General features: G+C 32.9%; 1 protein-coding gene across 3 annotated transcripts; it reads right to left on the bottom strand.

Moving 5' to 3' along the window:
• Positions 1-874: 874 nt before the first annotated feature.
• LOC145305223 (activating signal cointegrator 1 complex subunit 1) lies at positions 875-13,949 on the bottom strand. Of its 3 annotated transcripts, none has more exons than XM_080146822.1 (12): positions 13,868-13,949; positions 12,505-12,597; positions 8,377-8,472; positions 7,532-7,644; positions 6,864-6,975; positions 6,074-6,124; positions 5,679-5,762; positions 5,115-5,165; positions 4,174-4,292; positions 3,737-3,814; positions 2,258-2,350; positions 875-1,498 (listed from the first exon to the last, which is right to left on the bottom strand). In XM_080146822.1, exons 1-12 carry the CDS (start codon positions 13,931-13,933, stop codon positions 1,384-1,386), a joined length of 1,071 nt encoding a protein of 356 aa, XP_080002948.1. In that variant the 5' UTR covers positions 13,934-13,949; the 3' UTR covers positions 875-1,383. The 3 variants fall into 3 exon arrangements, with proteins under 3 accessions (XP_080002948.1, XP_080002941.1, XP_080002956.1); XM_080146815.1 differs by lacking the exon at positions 3,737-3,814 and adding an exon at positions 3,659-3,736; XM_080146830.1 differs by lacking the exon at positions 3,737-3,814 and adding an exon at positions 3,659-3,736 and having other exon boundaries at positions 4,174-4,286.
• Positions 13,950-14,971: the final 1,022 nt, after the last annotated feature.

The following is a 14,971-nucleotide window of genomic DNA, read 5'->3' as shown; positions in this document are numbered from 1 at the left end:
TAACATTTACCTAACCTAACCTAAAAAACCTATCAAAAGCTACTGTGAAAAGGGAGGGGACAATGGGCAATTAATTCAAATTAAGAGTTTTGCTGAAAAGCAATAAAAACCAGATTTATCCAGAAAACTTAACAAAAATTGTAAAGGGATCATGGTAATATAATTTAGAACCAAATTAGTTCTAAAAAAAAATCATTTACTTGAAAATAAAATTACCAGTACATCACAATGTAGTAAACATTCTGTAATTAATCACAAGAAAAATCACCCTTAGAACTTCGACAACCCTTCTAATATATTTTTAATTGCTACCTAAATTCAAGGGGTTCTTAGATTGTTTAATACATAAATATCAAAGTAGAGTTTCTATACATGAAATGACATTTTCTTGAGAAAAATATTTGTTAAAACCAGTCATCTAATAACAAATTTTTCTGTCTGCTATATTCAAAACTTACTCAGCTAATTAACGGTGCATTGATGCGCTAGTACTCAAAGTCAGTCAGAACCTGCTGAATTCTTGCACATTCTCTTTAAGCCAGTACCCAAAGTCAGGGACTCTTAAAAATTGAATATTCGATCCATTGTCCCCTCCCTTACTCCCTGATTAAATTGCTATAATACATCCTTCATGATGATACACAAAATTACCCATTCTGAAAATTACAATTTGTAGTTGAAACGTTAAGAATACTCAACGGCATTGTCCACCAATCAAATATCAATAAGGGTCCCCATAGTTCCTATTTTCTTCTTTAGATTGAAGTATAGTTTTCAGCTATTTTTCTGCATAACTCTTCTACTTTGAATACGAAGCACCTAGAAGCTAAGGGCATAGCCGATAGTTATTGAAACAGTATTTAACTAAATTGTATTTAACAACAAAAAGAAATATTTATTATTAAAAGAAAACACAATATTTAACTATCACAGATTTAATAAATCGTTTCAAGGACAAAACTATTCTTAACAAAAGTAGAAAATTACGCTTATAGTTGAAATTCAATTTTAGTTAGGTAGGTATCAAAGTTTACTAGACAAACAGATTTTTCTTGTACATTATTGACAACTATAAAAAAAACATTAATTTAAATTTACACAAGTATTAAGGTAAGATACCACTAACTTAAAATAAATTCTATTCTCTTATTCATTCGAAACCGATTAATATCCGGTGGTTTAAAACCGGTTCTCATCAATACGAAAAAAATATGTCTAGCATTGTATTTTATCCAGTTTTAAAAAGCTGTTTATAAGACTATGCGAGAACTAACTATTATTGTTTCACCTAAATTCACTGGTTTAAAAAAGTAAAAAAATATTTTGCGTTAATTTTTTCCAGACATGTAATACTTTTCATGGAATATTGTCTTATATAATTATTTATCCACATGTTGTTATCTTGAGTATATGGGAAGGCAGGTAATATCCTTCAGCTGACCGTCTACCTGCCCGCCTCTGACTCAAGTGAATCTCAGATATTTCAACATCAGAAAACCTAAAATATTTATATCTTGAAATGTACGTTTTTAACAAGATAATGTGGTTTAATACAGCGAGCTTTAAAGGATAAGACAATGGCCGATAAATTGATGTACATCCTCTTAAATATGATACAAAATTTCCTATTCTGTAAATTAAATTTAGTGGTTGAAACGTTTGAACTTAATGAATAAGCTAATCAAAATTCACTAAGGTCCCGTAAGTTGTTATGCTAACGAATAATAAAACGATTTATAAAACTTTGGGGACTAGTGCAATAAACAGCCAATTGTCTCGTCTCTCTCTAAGATATTGTAGTTTAATTAAGCTTTACGTTGGTTAATTGTAATCAACAAGTAATATTTCCGTAGGTAATAAATTAAGGCAATAAAAACCAACCCTTTAAAAAACTTTTTTCTTCGATTTTAATGTATTGTAAATAATACTTAAATGCTGGTCCCCAAAGTTTATAACACCATATCTCAATTGTTGGCTTAAAAACTTTGGGGACTTTTATTAAATCTTAAATTATTATATTAAATTTAGGAGTAAGATTAAAGAGAGAAGTATAAAAAAATTGGGAGTGGTAATTTTTTTCTATGTGCCATTTTTCTTTGGAGGGTGGAGATACCCTCCCCCAAAATGATTACAAACATTCTCTGGACCTATAAGAGAAGAACAATATCGTTCTAAAGGTCATTAATGGTTAGTGAGATCCTTCGCTAAAGACAAAAAAAGATTACCTAGTACTTTTTAAAATAGGATTATTACATACCTTCTATCAGAGTACAAATTTAAAATTGTTCTTGCATCGAATGATTCTCTGTTATCTGGATCATTCTTATCTCCAACATCATTCTTGTCTTTCCTTAAATAAATGGGGTAATTTTTTTGGTTTTTTCCCCCGTTTTTTCTTAATTTTAGCTAACTGTATATGTTAGTGATGGCAATCCGTCAAATTTTTGGACCGGATTCTTACATGATTCCGTCCAAAAAAAGGCGGATTCACTCGGATTTCGGATTCTAGCAATATTTTAAAAGGTTTTATGGTACTTGCTTACATGTGGTAGACTGGAGCACCGAAAACCCCCCCCCCCCCCGCTTAGTTTTGACAAAAATCAAAAATAAGGGGGGGGTAGTTTTTTAATGTCTGGACAACGGCAAGGAGGAAAAAAGCTCAGCAAGGCAAAGACTTAACCCCCCCCCTTAATTTTGAAGAAAATCAAAAATAACTACCCCCCCCTTATTTTTGATTTTCTTCAAAATTAAGGGGGGGGGGGTTAAAAACTACCCCCCCCTTATTTTTTATTTTTGTCAAAACTAAGCGGGGGGTTAAAAAACTACCCCCCCCTTATTTTTGATTTTTGTCAAAACTAAGCGGGGGGGGGGGGTTTCGGTGCTCCGGTCTTCACATGTAAGCAAGCACCGGTTTTATTTTAAATCAAAAAATTTAAGTGCTACATATGTCCTAAAAATTAATGTTCTTGGTGTTCTCTATAAATCACTTCCGTGAATCAAACCAGATTTTAAAAGATATTATATATAATGATGATAATTTTTGCCTTCAAAAAGGCAGAGTTTTGTACAATAGCAAATCAATTCTAGTATGACATAGCCTAAAACCTGCCCTAAGGCAGTCTGACTGTCAAATTTGTTTTCTTTAAACAAAAGGAAATTTAATTTCGATATCTATAACTGAAAAAATTTGGAAATCGGACCATAAACACCAAAGATATGGAGAAAAGTGGGAAAAATATAAAAATAGCCTAAAACCTGCTAAAAAACGGTCCGACCGCCATTGATGTTTTACAGTTAATTGTGCTCCTTAATAATAGGAATGTTTCAGCATTCTATCTTTTATAGGAGCTGAGTAAATCCCATTTCCCCCATAGTGTTACGGACTGACGGACAAAGTGAATTATACAGTAGCTTCGCTAATAACAAAGTGAATAATAGAGTAGCTTCGCTAATAAAAACTAACTGTAGTACCAAAATGAGCTGCATTTGTGTTATTATTCATATCTAGGAGCTCTGTATTCGAAGGAGTAAATAGTGTAATAGCTTAATATCAAAATTAAATGGCTTATAACCATCAAGGGATCTATAATGGTGATCTCAATTGGTTCTAAGTTACAATTATGAAAAATGGTGTATTAAAATAAAGGTATAAACTTACCTAAACAAAGTGTTCATCAGTGTAACATGGAATTTTATTCTGTCATATTCTCTTTTCATCAATCCTACGTCAACAAACCTAAACAAAGTATTCATAAGGGTGACATGGAATTTTATTCTGTCATATTCTCTTTTCACCAATCCTACGTCAACAAACCTAAAGTTAAAAAATCGTCAAGTGCTTTGTTTTTTTAAAGAGCATTTAACTACAAACCAACACTCAACTTTACAGAATTACGCGAAAAAAATGACCCTCTTAAACTTGAAGAATAGTTTCACAATTACGTGAACTGAAAACATTTTTTTCCATTTTTCCCCTCCTTGGTGAAAAAAACTAAAAGAATATGTGGGAGGGGGTATAATATGAATAAAATAAAGAGTCCTGAAAATATTTTTCCAATTTTTCCCTTTCTTGCTAGAAAAAAACCAGGCGAGGGAAAAAATAAAAATTTTTGCAGCAGGGGGAAAAAATAAATCTTGTGCAGAATATACTCCCCTGAAAATATTTAAATTTACCTGTCAACAATTCTTTCGGCCACTTCTTGAAGGTTCCCTTCTGGGTCCTTGACCTTGCCATACAGCACATCCACTTCACCTGGGTCGTCATTCATTATCTCTAGACCAGCTATCTCGATCTGAATTTTTTTAGTTTTTGCATATTTAAGAAACTGATGATAGTGTCTAAAAAATGACGTCATACTAGCCTACCATTGGTCAATTTAAATGTATACTGCCTATTCTTGGTCATTTGTATTATATGTCGTCACTTTTTTAGGCAATACCATCAGTGTCCATATTTAATAATGAAACCTCATCCTACTAATATTTTCTTGAAGAAATTTTTCAAATAAATTCCATAAAGCTCTAATACGACAAGGCCAACATCCAAAAGTACCGAAGCACAGCAAGATGAAAAACGCAAGAATAGCCTGAAAGTTAGAAGTTTAAATTGAGTTTAACAACAGTTGCTCATTTGTCTTGCAAATCTACAAATAATACCAGAAGCAAATATTTTAGTATAGTAGTTTAGTGTATACATTTACATATTAGCATTATGAACATACAAATTCAGATAGTAGGACTAGAAAGTAATAGAGTATGTGCTCTATAGTATTAGTCAATGAAGCATCACAAGAAACTTTAGAATTAACTTACTAGGTACTATCTATAGAACAAAGTTATAACGTTTTTTTTGTCTAAAGTATTTCCTAAATTATTAGGTACCTACAGACGCTTTGTTTTGCTTAATTTTTCTTACTTTAACGAAATAAAAGAAATGAAAATAGCCCAAAACCATCCAAATAATAAAATCTAAAAATAAATAGTCAAAAAACATCCCAGAACCTTCCCTAAATTGGAGAACCGAATCGGCTAAGCTGTTTTCAAAATCTTAAGCTACAGACCAAAAAACATTACTACTTTACATATTAGAATTAATTAACAGAAAGTTTTCTTACCTGAAAGGGGTTTTCACCTTGCCTGGGAAGGATCAGGGTCTCTTTGCAATCCTATACTTATAATAATTCATTATTCAGATATTACCTATCTTTTTAACAAGGACGATTACGGCACCGATTAAAAGGGATAAGACATTGACCAATAAATTGATGTACATCCCCAATGATAATACACAAGATTACCCCATCTGTAGATTAAAATCAGTGGTTGAAATGTTTGAACATTCAATTTATTAAACCAACCAATAAAAATTAACTTTAGTCCCCAAAGTTGTCAACAAATACGAAAATATTATTATAGAACTTTGAAGACTTGTGTAATAATGTTACGTCCAATAGTTGCGAAGCTGATCATAAGGCCATACATAAAAAGATAAATAAGAAATGAAAAGGAAGGGTATGTTAAGAGAAAATATGATGTTCCTCTAGGAACAAAACTTACAGAGGTCTTCGCTACTAAAAAAGTAAATTTTTAGTCATAATGACCTTTAATAAATATTAATGCTGATTATCAGAGAAAAATTAAATGTCAAAAGTAAAATCTTAGTTGAGAGAATTATTTACCTGTAATATTTGTCTAGCAAGCTCTCTTTCTCTCTCATCCATAAGAACCATTGTACCAATTGTCAGATGAAGTAAGGTGCTTGTCTTAAGAAATATAAACATTAAATCAGTGGCTTGCAGAGGGTTTTTGCACCCCCCCCCTCATGATTTTTGACACCCCATTGATTTAAAAATGTGTGTGGGAGATAAAGGGTTATATTACAGACAACTGCCCGTTGAAGAGGTGTGCCATTTTACCCTTACACCACCCTTGGCCAAGATCTTTGGGTAACATTCATCTAGCAAACTACTCTTTCATTTATCAACCTTTGTTAGGATGTCCTATCCGGGTATATACATTACAATAAAAAATGATATCAACACTAAAAATAAAATTAAATTCTGATTGTTTTTACCTGGAAAATAGATTCCTCAACTCCTCTGCATTCTGAACATGTATCTAGAACCTAAAAAAACTCATTAATTTAAACTATCATTAACTTTAAATTTTTTCTCTCTTAAATACAGGGTTTCGGATCCGGATCCGCAAGGATCCGCATATTTTCGAGTCCAAGGATCCGGATCCGGATCCGCAAAAAAATGCGGATCCGGATCCTTGGACTCAAAAAAATGCAGAAAAAAGGGAAAAATCTACCTAAATTTATATACAATCTCAGACATTCTCTTGATGAGAGCCAATCTTTAAGGTTTAGGGTCAGACTTGAAAATTAAAAGTATTTTTGACTTCGAATTAAAGAATAAATATTTTTGAAAGGTTTGGTGATTTTATTTTTATTGTCAAGGATCCAGAACAGGATCCGGTAGGATCCGGATCCGCATCCGGATCCGCACTGACCAAATTTTGAGGATCCGGATCCGCAAAAAATCAATGCGGATCCGAAACCCTGCTTAAATATATACCTACCTAATCTTTTTTTACATTTGTGTTTCGTTGCAATATCTTATTATTTTAGTTTTAAAAAGCAAAGTTAAAAAAAGTTTTGTTGGGGGTTCGTATTATTTAAGGGGCGATATATCTTGGAAGGGTGGCGGTACCCTTTCCCAAAATAGTTATAAACCTTGCCATGACTTACAGATGAGAAGCTACATTGTAAAGGAGAACCATATCTCATCAATGGTTATCAAGATCCTTCAGTATAAACATATAGACATCCTGTTTCTTTATCATATGGATAAATATTATACCTCAGATTTAAATTGTAGAAAGGCATCCTGCATTTGTTTGGAGTTGACTGGCAGAGATATAAAATGTGTGAATCCATGCTTTTGACGTGCTGAAGCAACGATAACATCAAGCCTAAATTGTTTATAAAAAATTATAGATAACTAGCGGATACGCTGGCCTCTAGGAGGGAGGGTTGTTGGGGAAAGGGTGATGGTTGAATTCTTCAACCCAATTTTTTATTATCACTTCTTCATCACTTCCACTAAGTTACAGCACAAAATAGGTTTTACACCAAGTTGCGTATCCAATTTTACAGCAATTTCAAATAAAATTAATTTGCTGAAGCACAGCTTCTAAGTAAGAGTGTTACTTTAAGTCAATGACTTTGTTAAAATCGAGATAAGTTTTATTAGTTGAATGTAATGAAGAATCCAGAGAGAGAGTGAACAAAGGACTGTTTATTTATTACACTAGTCCCCAAAGTTTTATAATAATATTTTCTTATTCGTTTACATATCAAATTTGGGGACTTTAGGGAAATTTGATTGGTTTCATCTTTAAATTGAGTGCTCAAACTTTTCAACCACTAACTCTTATCTACAGAAGAGCAATTTTGTGGATCATCATTGGGGATGTACATTAATTTATCGGCCATTGTCTTATCCCTTTAAATCCCTGTGTTAAATACCTATTACAACATCTGATAACATTCTGTCTCTGATTGCCCGACACAACAATATCACCCTCCACTCCCTTACGTGGAATATTTATCTTGGTATTCGTCTCCTTCTCCAATCTTATCTAAAATGATAAATTAAAAGCTATGCTGATATCAAGAAAAATGTTGAAAATTGGACCAAAACCATCAGATATGAAGAAATGTTTGAAAAATCAGCAGAAGGTCCTTTCATCTACAGACAAAAAAATTACTTTTAGTGATGGGAAATTTTTTTTAAAATAGGGGGGGGGGATATATTTTTTGCAGCAGGGGAAAAAATGAATCTTGTGCAGAAGATACACCCCTGAAGGTATGGGAGAACTAATATAGGTAACTTTGATTGCCATATTAATTTTGTTTATAAATTTCTTAATCAACATGAAAGGAATTCTTTGTAGGTAGTACTTAGGCATGTAAGGAAAAATATCTTTAAATAATAATCTAATATCTTTAGACTTGTACATAGCGTTTGATGAATAACATACACCATGCTTTTCATTTCTCTATGTAATAATATTTTAACGAGTTACTATAAGACAACTTAGGACACAACAATTAATAAGAACAGAGACATGTACAGCGATTTACCAGGGACAGAGATGTCCAAGCTTTCTATTTTGAAGTGGGATAAAATGAGGAAGTAAGAGGGGTAAAGGGGGGTTTAAGAGGGGTAACCACCCTTTTACCCCTCCCCCCCCCCCCAACATTGGACGTTTATGACCAGGGGGGGCATTAGAGGATAAAAAAAGAAAAAAAGGCTTTCCCAATTTCAATTTTGTCACCCCAAAAAAAAACATCTATTTATATCCTATTACCTTGGTTTGTCCGCCTTTACCAATAAGTTGTGGAAAGAAATTTGATGAAATGTGAAGTTTTGCTCTGAATCCTCCAGCATACTCCTCGAGTTCGTGCTAAAAATTTAAATAGATACTGAGTGAAGACAGTAATATCTCTAAAACAGTAACAATAGAGTTTTTAAGTTACCGGCTGTGTGTGTGTAGCCATTAGTGCTTGGATCTAAGTGAACATGGAGAAACTTTAGTATGCTAGCCACAAGGGCCACCTCAAGCACCACGCTCAAGTACAAGTACTTGACCCAAAAGTTACCGGCTAGATTATCGATATGGGTAAGCTTACACAATAAAAACTTCCTCATTTCTCTTAACAATAAAATACAACTTTTTAAAAACTTTGTACCGAACCTTATTGATATATAAAGTCATTAGAGCTACCTGAGGGTGTCCCATTGTGTAGTGGTTAGCGCACTACGCTGGTGTTGGGAGAAACCGAGTTCAAGTCCCCACAAAGACTTTGCACTTGGTTGACAAATGCTGTCGCAATTTGTCAGATAATGATCACGCAACCTTCCCTAAGATGCCCTAAGGTTGTAAGGAGAAAGATTTGTAGGAAGTTAGGATTCTACCAATCAAGCAGCTTTAACCATGCTTTCCCTCGCCTATGCTCCTCTAAGGAGAGTGCCATTAATTAGGGTGGCTTAATATGGAACACCTGCCAAAACTCTAGGCCAGGGTGATGTAATAATTGAGTAGCTTCCACGAAAATTGCGGGTCAGCTTGTAATGTAACATAGAATACAATCAGCTGTGCGCGAAGCTTACCAATCTAAGATTGGCCAAAGGATTCTCACTCTTCCAGCCTCCGTGTGCATCTGAATCCTAACTTCAGAGAATCAGGGCTACAACAACAACAACAACATTAGAGCTACCTCATCCCTACATAAAATTAACAGGATCACGGTAATCGCAGAACCGATATTGGTCTTCTATACAGTGAAGCTTTTTTTAGAGAAAGCGGAGGAAAAAAAATTATAAAAACTTTAAACTTTTGCTTAGTACCTAGCTAAATAATTAAGGATGGATTCCCAAAATTATAAAAATACAATAATACAATGGTTTTATAATAACATTTGATTTTCATATTCGTTGGCTTAACATTTTTGGAAATTAGTTAGTTTATTAGGTTCAGTGTTCGAACGTTTCAAGGGGGGGGGAAGTTTGTACAGTTATAGGAAATGAAATTCAGTGTAAAAGTTTGGGAGGGCCGTGTGGGCTTGTTTTTATAGTTATCAACCTAATTCTTTTTGTAAAGTCTCTTATATGACTGGACGTACACATAAAACTTTGAAAATTGAATTTCGGCACTTTCCTTCTTGGGGCTTGTGGAGCACAAAAACCCCCCAAACGCTAAAAATATGAGTTCTTAGCTTATTTTTAAAGATATCAACCTGATTTTTTTAAATAATACTTTTTTAACATAACTGAATCAACGAACCATTACAGATTTCATTTTGGGACTTTCCTTCTTGGGATTTGTGGAGCACAAACCCCCCCCCCCCAAACACTACAAATATGAGTTCTGAGCTTATTTTTAAAGATACCAACCTGATTTTTTTTCAATAATACTTTTTAAACATAACTGAATCAACGAACCATTACAGATTTCATTTTGGGACTTTCCTTTTAGGGGCTTGTGGAGCACAAAAACCCCCCAAACACTAAAAATATGAGTTCTGAGCTTATTTTTAAAGATATTAACCTGATTTTTTTAAAATAATACTTTTTTAACATAACCGAATCAACGAACCATTACAGATTTCATATTGGGACTTTCCCTCTAGGAGCTTGTGGAGCAAAAGATCCCCCCAAAAAAACTAAAAATATGAGTTCTAAGCTTATTTTAAAATTTATCAACCTGATTTTTTAAAATAATACTTTTTTAACATAACCTAATCAACGAACCATTACAGATTTCATTTGGGACTTTCCTTCTAAGGGCTTGTGGAGCAAAAGACCCCCAAAACACTAAAAATAAGAGGTCTAAGCTTATTTTTAAAGATATCAACCTGATTTTTTTAAATAATACTTTTTTAACATAACCTAATCAACGAACCATTACAGATTTCATTTGGGACTTCCCTTCTAGGGGCTTGTGGAGCAAAAGACCCCCAAAACACTAAAAATAAGAGTTCTAGGCTTATTTTTAAAGATATCAACCTGATTTTTTTAATAATACTTTTTTAACATAACCGAATCAACAAACCATTACAGATTTCATTTTGGGACTTTCCTTCTAGGGGCTTGTGGAGCAAAAGATCACAAAACCACTATAAATATGAGTTCTGAGCTTATCTTAAAGATGTCAACCTGATTTTTTTTAAAGAAAACTTTCTTAACATAACTGAATTAAGGAACCATTACAGATTTCATTTTGGACTTTCCTTTTAGGGTCTAGTGGAGCAAAAGACCCCCGAAAACACTATAAATATGAGTTCTGAGCTTATTTTTAAAGATATCAACCTGATTTTTTTTAAATAATACTTTTTTAACATAACCGAATCATTGAACCATTACAGATTTCAATTTGGGACTTTCATTCTTGTGATTTGTGGAGCAAAAGACCCCCAAAAACAATAAAAGTATGAGTTCTGAGCTTATTTTAAATATATCAACCTGATTTTTTAAAAAATAATACTTTTTGGGGGTCTTTTGCCCCACTAGCTTCTAGAAGGATAGTCCCTAAATGAAATCTGTAAAAGTTACCAAGTTCGGTTATAACTTATGTTAAAAAAGTGTTCTTAAAAAAATCAGGTTGATATTTAAAAATAAGGTCAGAACTAATAATTTTAGTGTTTTGTGGTTCTTTTGCTCCAGAAGCCCCTAGAAGGAAAGTCCCATTTTTAGTGTTTTGGGGGTCTTTTGCTCCAGTAGACCCTAGAAGGAAAGTCCGAAAATGAAATCTGTAATGGTTTCTTAGTTTGGTTATGTTAAAGAAGTATTATTTTAAAAAATCAGGTTGATGTCTTTAAAAATAAGCTCAGAACTATTTTTAGTGTTTTGTGGTTCTTTTGCTCCAAAAGCCCCTAGAAGGAAAGTCCCAAAATGAAATCTGTAATGGTTCTCTAGTTTGGTTTATGTTTAAAAAGATTCCTTAAAAAATCAGGTTGATATCTTTAAAAATAAGCTCAGAACTCATATTTTTAGTGTTTTTGTGGGTCTTTTGCTTCACAAGCCCTTAGAAGGAAAGTCCTAAAATTAAATCTGTAATGGTTCCTTAGTTCGGTTATGTTAAAAAAGTTTCCATAAAAAAAATCAGGTTGATATCTTTAAAAATAAGATCAGAACTCATATTTTTAGTGTTTCTGGGGGTCTTTTGCTCGACAAGCCCCTAGAAGGAAAGTCCCAAAATGAAATCTATAATGGTTCGTTGATTCAGTTATGTTAAAAAAGTATTATTAAAAAAAATCAGGTTGGTATCTTTAAAAATAAGCTCAGAACTCATATTTTTAGTGTTTGGGTTTTTTTTTGCTCCACAAGCTCTAAGAAGGAAAGTCCCAAAATGAAATCTGTAATGGTTCGTTGATTCAGTTATGTTAAATAAGTATTATTGAAAAAAAATCAGGTCGATATCTTTAAAAATAAGCTAAGAACGCATATTTTTAGTTTTTGGGGGTCTTTTGCTCCACAAGCTCCTAGAGGGAAAGTCCCAAAATGAAATCTGTAATGGTTCGTTGATTCAGTTATGTTAAAAAAGTATTATTTAAAAAAATCAGGTTAATATCTTTAAAAATAAGCTCAGAACTCACATTTTTAGCGTTTGGGGGGTTTTTGTGCTCCACAAGCCCCAAGAAGGAAAGTGCCGAAATTCAATTTTTAAAGTTTTATGTGTACATCCAGTCAAATAAGAGAGCCTACAAAAAGAATTAGGTTGATAACTATAAAAACAAGCCCACACAGCCCTCCCAAACTTTTACACTGAATTTCATTTCCTATAACTGTACAAACTTCCCCCCCCCTTAATAATCTTAATCTACAGAAGGTGTAATTTTGTGTATTAACATTGGGGATGTAATTGTACATCAATTTATTGGTCATTGTCTTATCCCCATAGATCCATGAGGTATATATGAATCACTGGTATTAATACCTGGAATTCTTGTTGGTCGTCTTCGTTGACCTCATTTGAGTCCTGGTAATCTTCCTCTTCTCCTGTGTATCCAGATCTTATGCTGTATTCGGTCTAAATAAACCAGCTTATACCAACAACGAAATTAATTCGGGTAAAAATCATAAATCAAAACGTGATTTTCAGCTGTCGTTGGGGAAACACTTAGTGGAATTGACAACCTATTTATCGGTCCCCCCAAATATTATTTTAGATTTAGTTTGCTTGTTGGCTATACCTTATTCCTGTAAATAAACATAATTGGTACCTAATATTTTTCACTGAGGTAATTTTATTTGTAATGAACTTTCAAGTTCGGCTTCGTAACCGATTAATATCCGTATGAGTATAAACGGTTCTGAGCCTTACTGAAAAATCATATGTCGTTTCATTGACAATTTTCTACACATAATAATATAAAAATATTATTCCCAGCTTTGCTAGACCAGAGGGCCTTTAGAAAGCTATCAATAGGTAATAGGACGCGATAAATATTTTCCGGTTCAATTAAATTTTTTTATTTTAGACCTTGGAAAAAGAATAGGTAGTTATTTCTAATCTATAATACAAAGTAGAACGATGTCTGTCTGTCCGTCTGAAGCTTAAGATCTCGGTAACCACTGAACCGAATGGGCTCTACTCTTCAGGGAATATACCTACTGGTCCTGTGGTGGTTTTTAAGATATTTTCTTGAGGGGTGGGACACCCCTAACCCCCCCAAAAACAAAAAAATCCCCCCCTTAGGGGAGACTTCAACGTCAAATAAGGTGGTATCGTACATAAAAAATTAAATTTAACAAACAAAAACATTTAAAGTGCCACTAGAGGCCTCTAGGGGCGTAGCCGCTATAGTAGTATTATAAACAGCTTTCCGCGGATATAGAATGTGCCAGAAGGCATGGGCTAAAAAACTGGTTTTAATCTTATAATTGGACATTTTATATTCGTAGAAAGCTGGATATAATACGATGCTAGACATAGTTTTTTGTATGGATGAAAACCGGTTCTTATCCACCGGATTCGAATAAATACGAAAAAAACTGTATTATCAGACAACCTAGCCAGCAGTGCAATCTAATAGGAAATGGAAAATGAAATAAACTAAGCCAATTCAACCTACCCGATCTAATAAATATTATAAGCAAATCAAACACTACATATCAGCCGGTTTTTCTTCAACTACTCTACTAAACGATGAGAGATAATTAGCGGCATTCAAAAGCAGCTGAGCTGCCATATTCCACCCGAATTTACCCTAGAAATTACAGGTTAAGACTTTTATAGTTCTATTCCTAGTTTTTTTAGGTTTAACAGTTGATAAAAAGCATATTCTTTTTGTGAATACCTCATTATTTTTCCTAAAACATCTATTTCCCAACCAAATCAAAGGCGGGTTTAAAATATCAGCCATTTTGATTTTAATCTGAAATTTATATTAACATAACACAAATTACTGTTCATAATAATAATCAAAAATAATAATTTATTTCTAAAAATAATAGGTAATTATAATATATATTGTAAAGTATATAACATATATCAATAAATTTTGACAAAATACTCATGATCAACGGTATTCTTAACTTACTTTAGTAGGCAAAATAAAATATAATTTGAACTTTATGAAAAAAAGAGGCTCTGCATTTTGAATGTAATTGGCCTCAAAATTTTGTACCTAATGATTTGCCTTAAAAAATTTATCACAAATTTAAATAAAACTTTGGCTTACATAATTTAGTTTTATATAAAATAACTAGCGGCTACGCTCCTAGAAGCCTCTAGGGGCATTTAAGGTGGGGGTGAAAAGCGACCTCCCCCACCATTTCAATTTTAATTTTAAAAAGAAAATTACCTAAAAAACATTTTTATTTGTGATTTATTTTAAATATTTTAAAACCTTCCCTGAAGAAGCTTCACTGTAAAGGAGAACCTTATTGGTTCAGCGGTTTTCGAGATCATTTACTACAGACAAAAAAAAGCTTATCAATTTAAATAATAGGATAGGTAAGAAGGGATAAAATGCATTTTTTTGGGACAGGCTTTCAATGTCATTTTTTTGCATTTGTGTATGAGCTGAAGGAAAAACTCGACTGTCTCCAAATAACTGCAAATTCATAAAGCAAGTTAGCATAATTATCACAATAATATGGACAATGGATGGCTACATAATGAAAAATAATATTAAATACGTTACAGGTAGGCATATATTATATTTTTTATGTAAATTATATCTGCTTAGGTACGGTTCTCAGCTTTCAAATACGGGTTTCTAAACGTTTGTCTGGATTTTTAAGTGAAGCTAGAAGTGTTTTTCTGTTATATAGAAGATCTACCAATTTAAATCAAAAAGTAAATCTTCTTTAACAGCAAAAACTAACAGGTCCGTCCAGCCAATAATGACTTTTTAAAACTTTAACAAACAGAAAAACGTCCAAATACTTTTTATTAT

The sequence above is a fragment of the Acartia tonsa genome, chromosome 2, assembly GCF_053477335.1.
Source record: "Acartia tonsa isolate MP-2025a chromosome 2, ASM5347733v1, whole genome shotgun sequence".
NCBI classification, from domain to species: Eukaryota; Metazoa; Arthropoda; class Copepoda; order Calanoida; family Acartiidae; genus Acartia; species Acartia tonsa.
The sequence above is the reverse complement of the archived record's forward strand: the minus strand, read 5'-3'. Positions and strand labels throughout refer to the sequence as shown.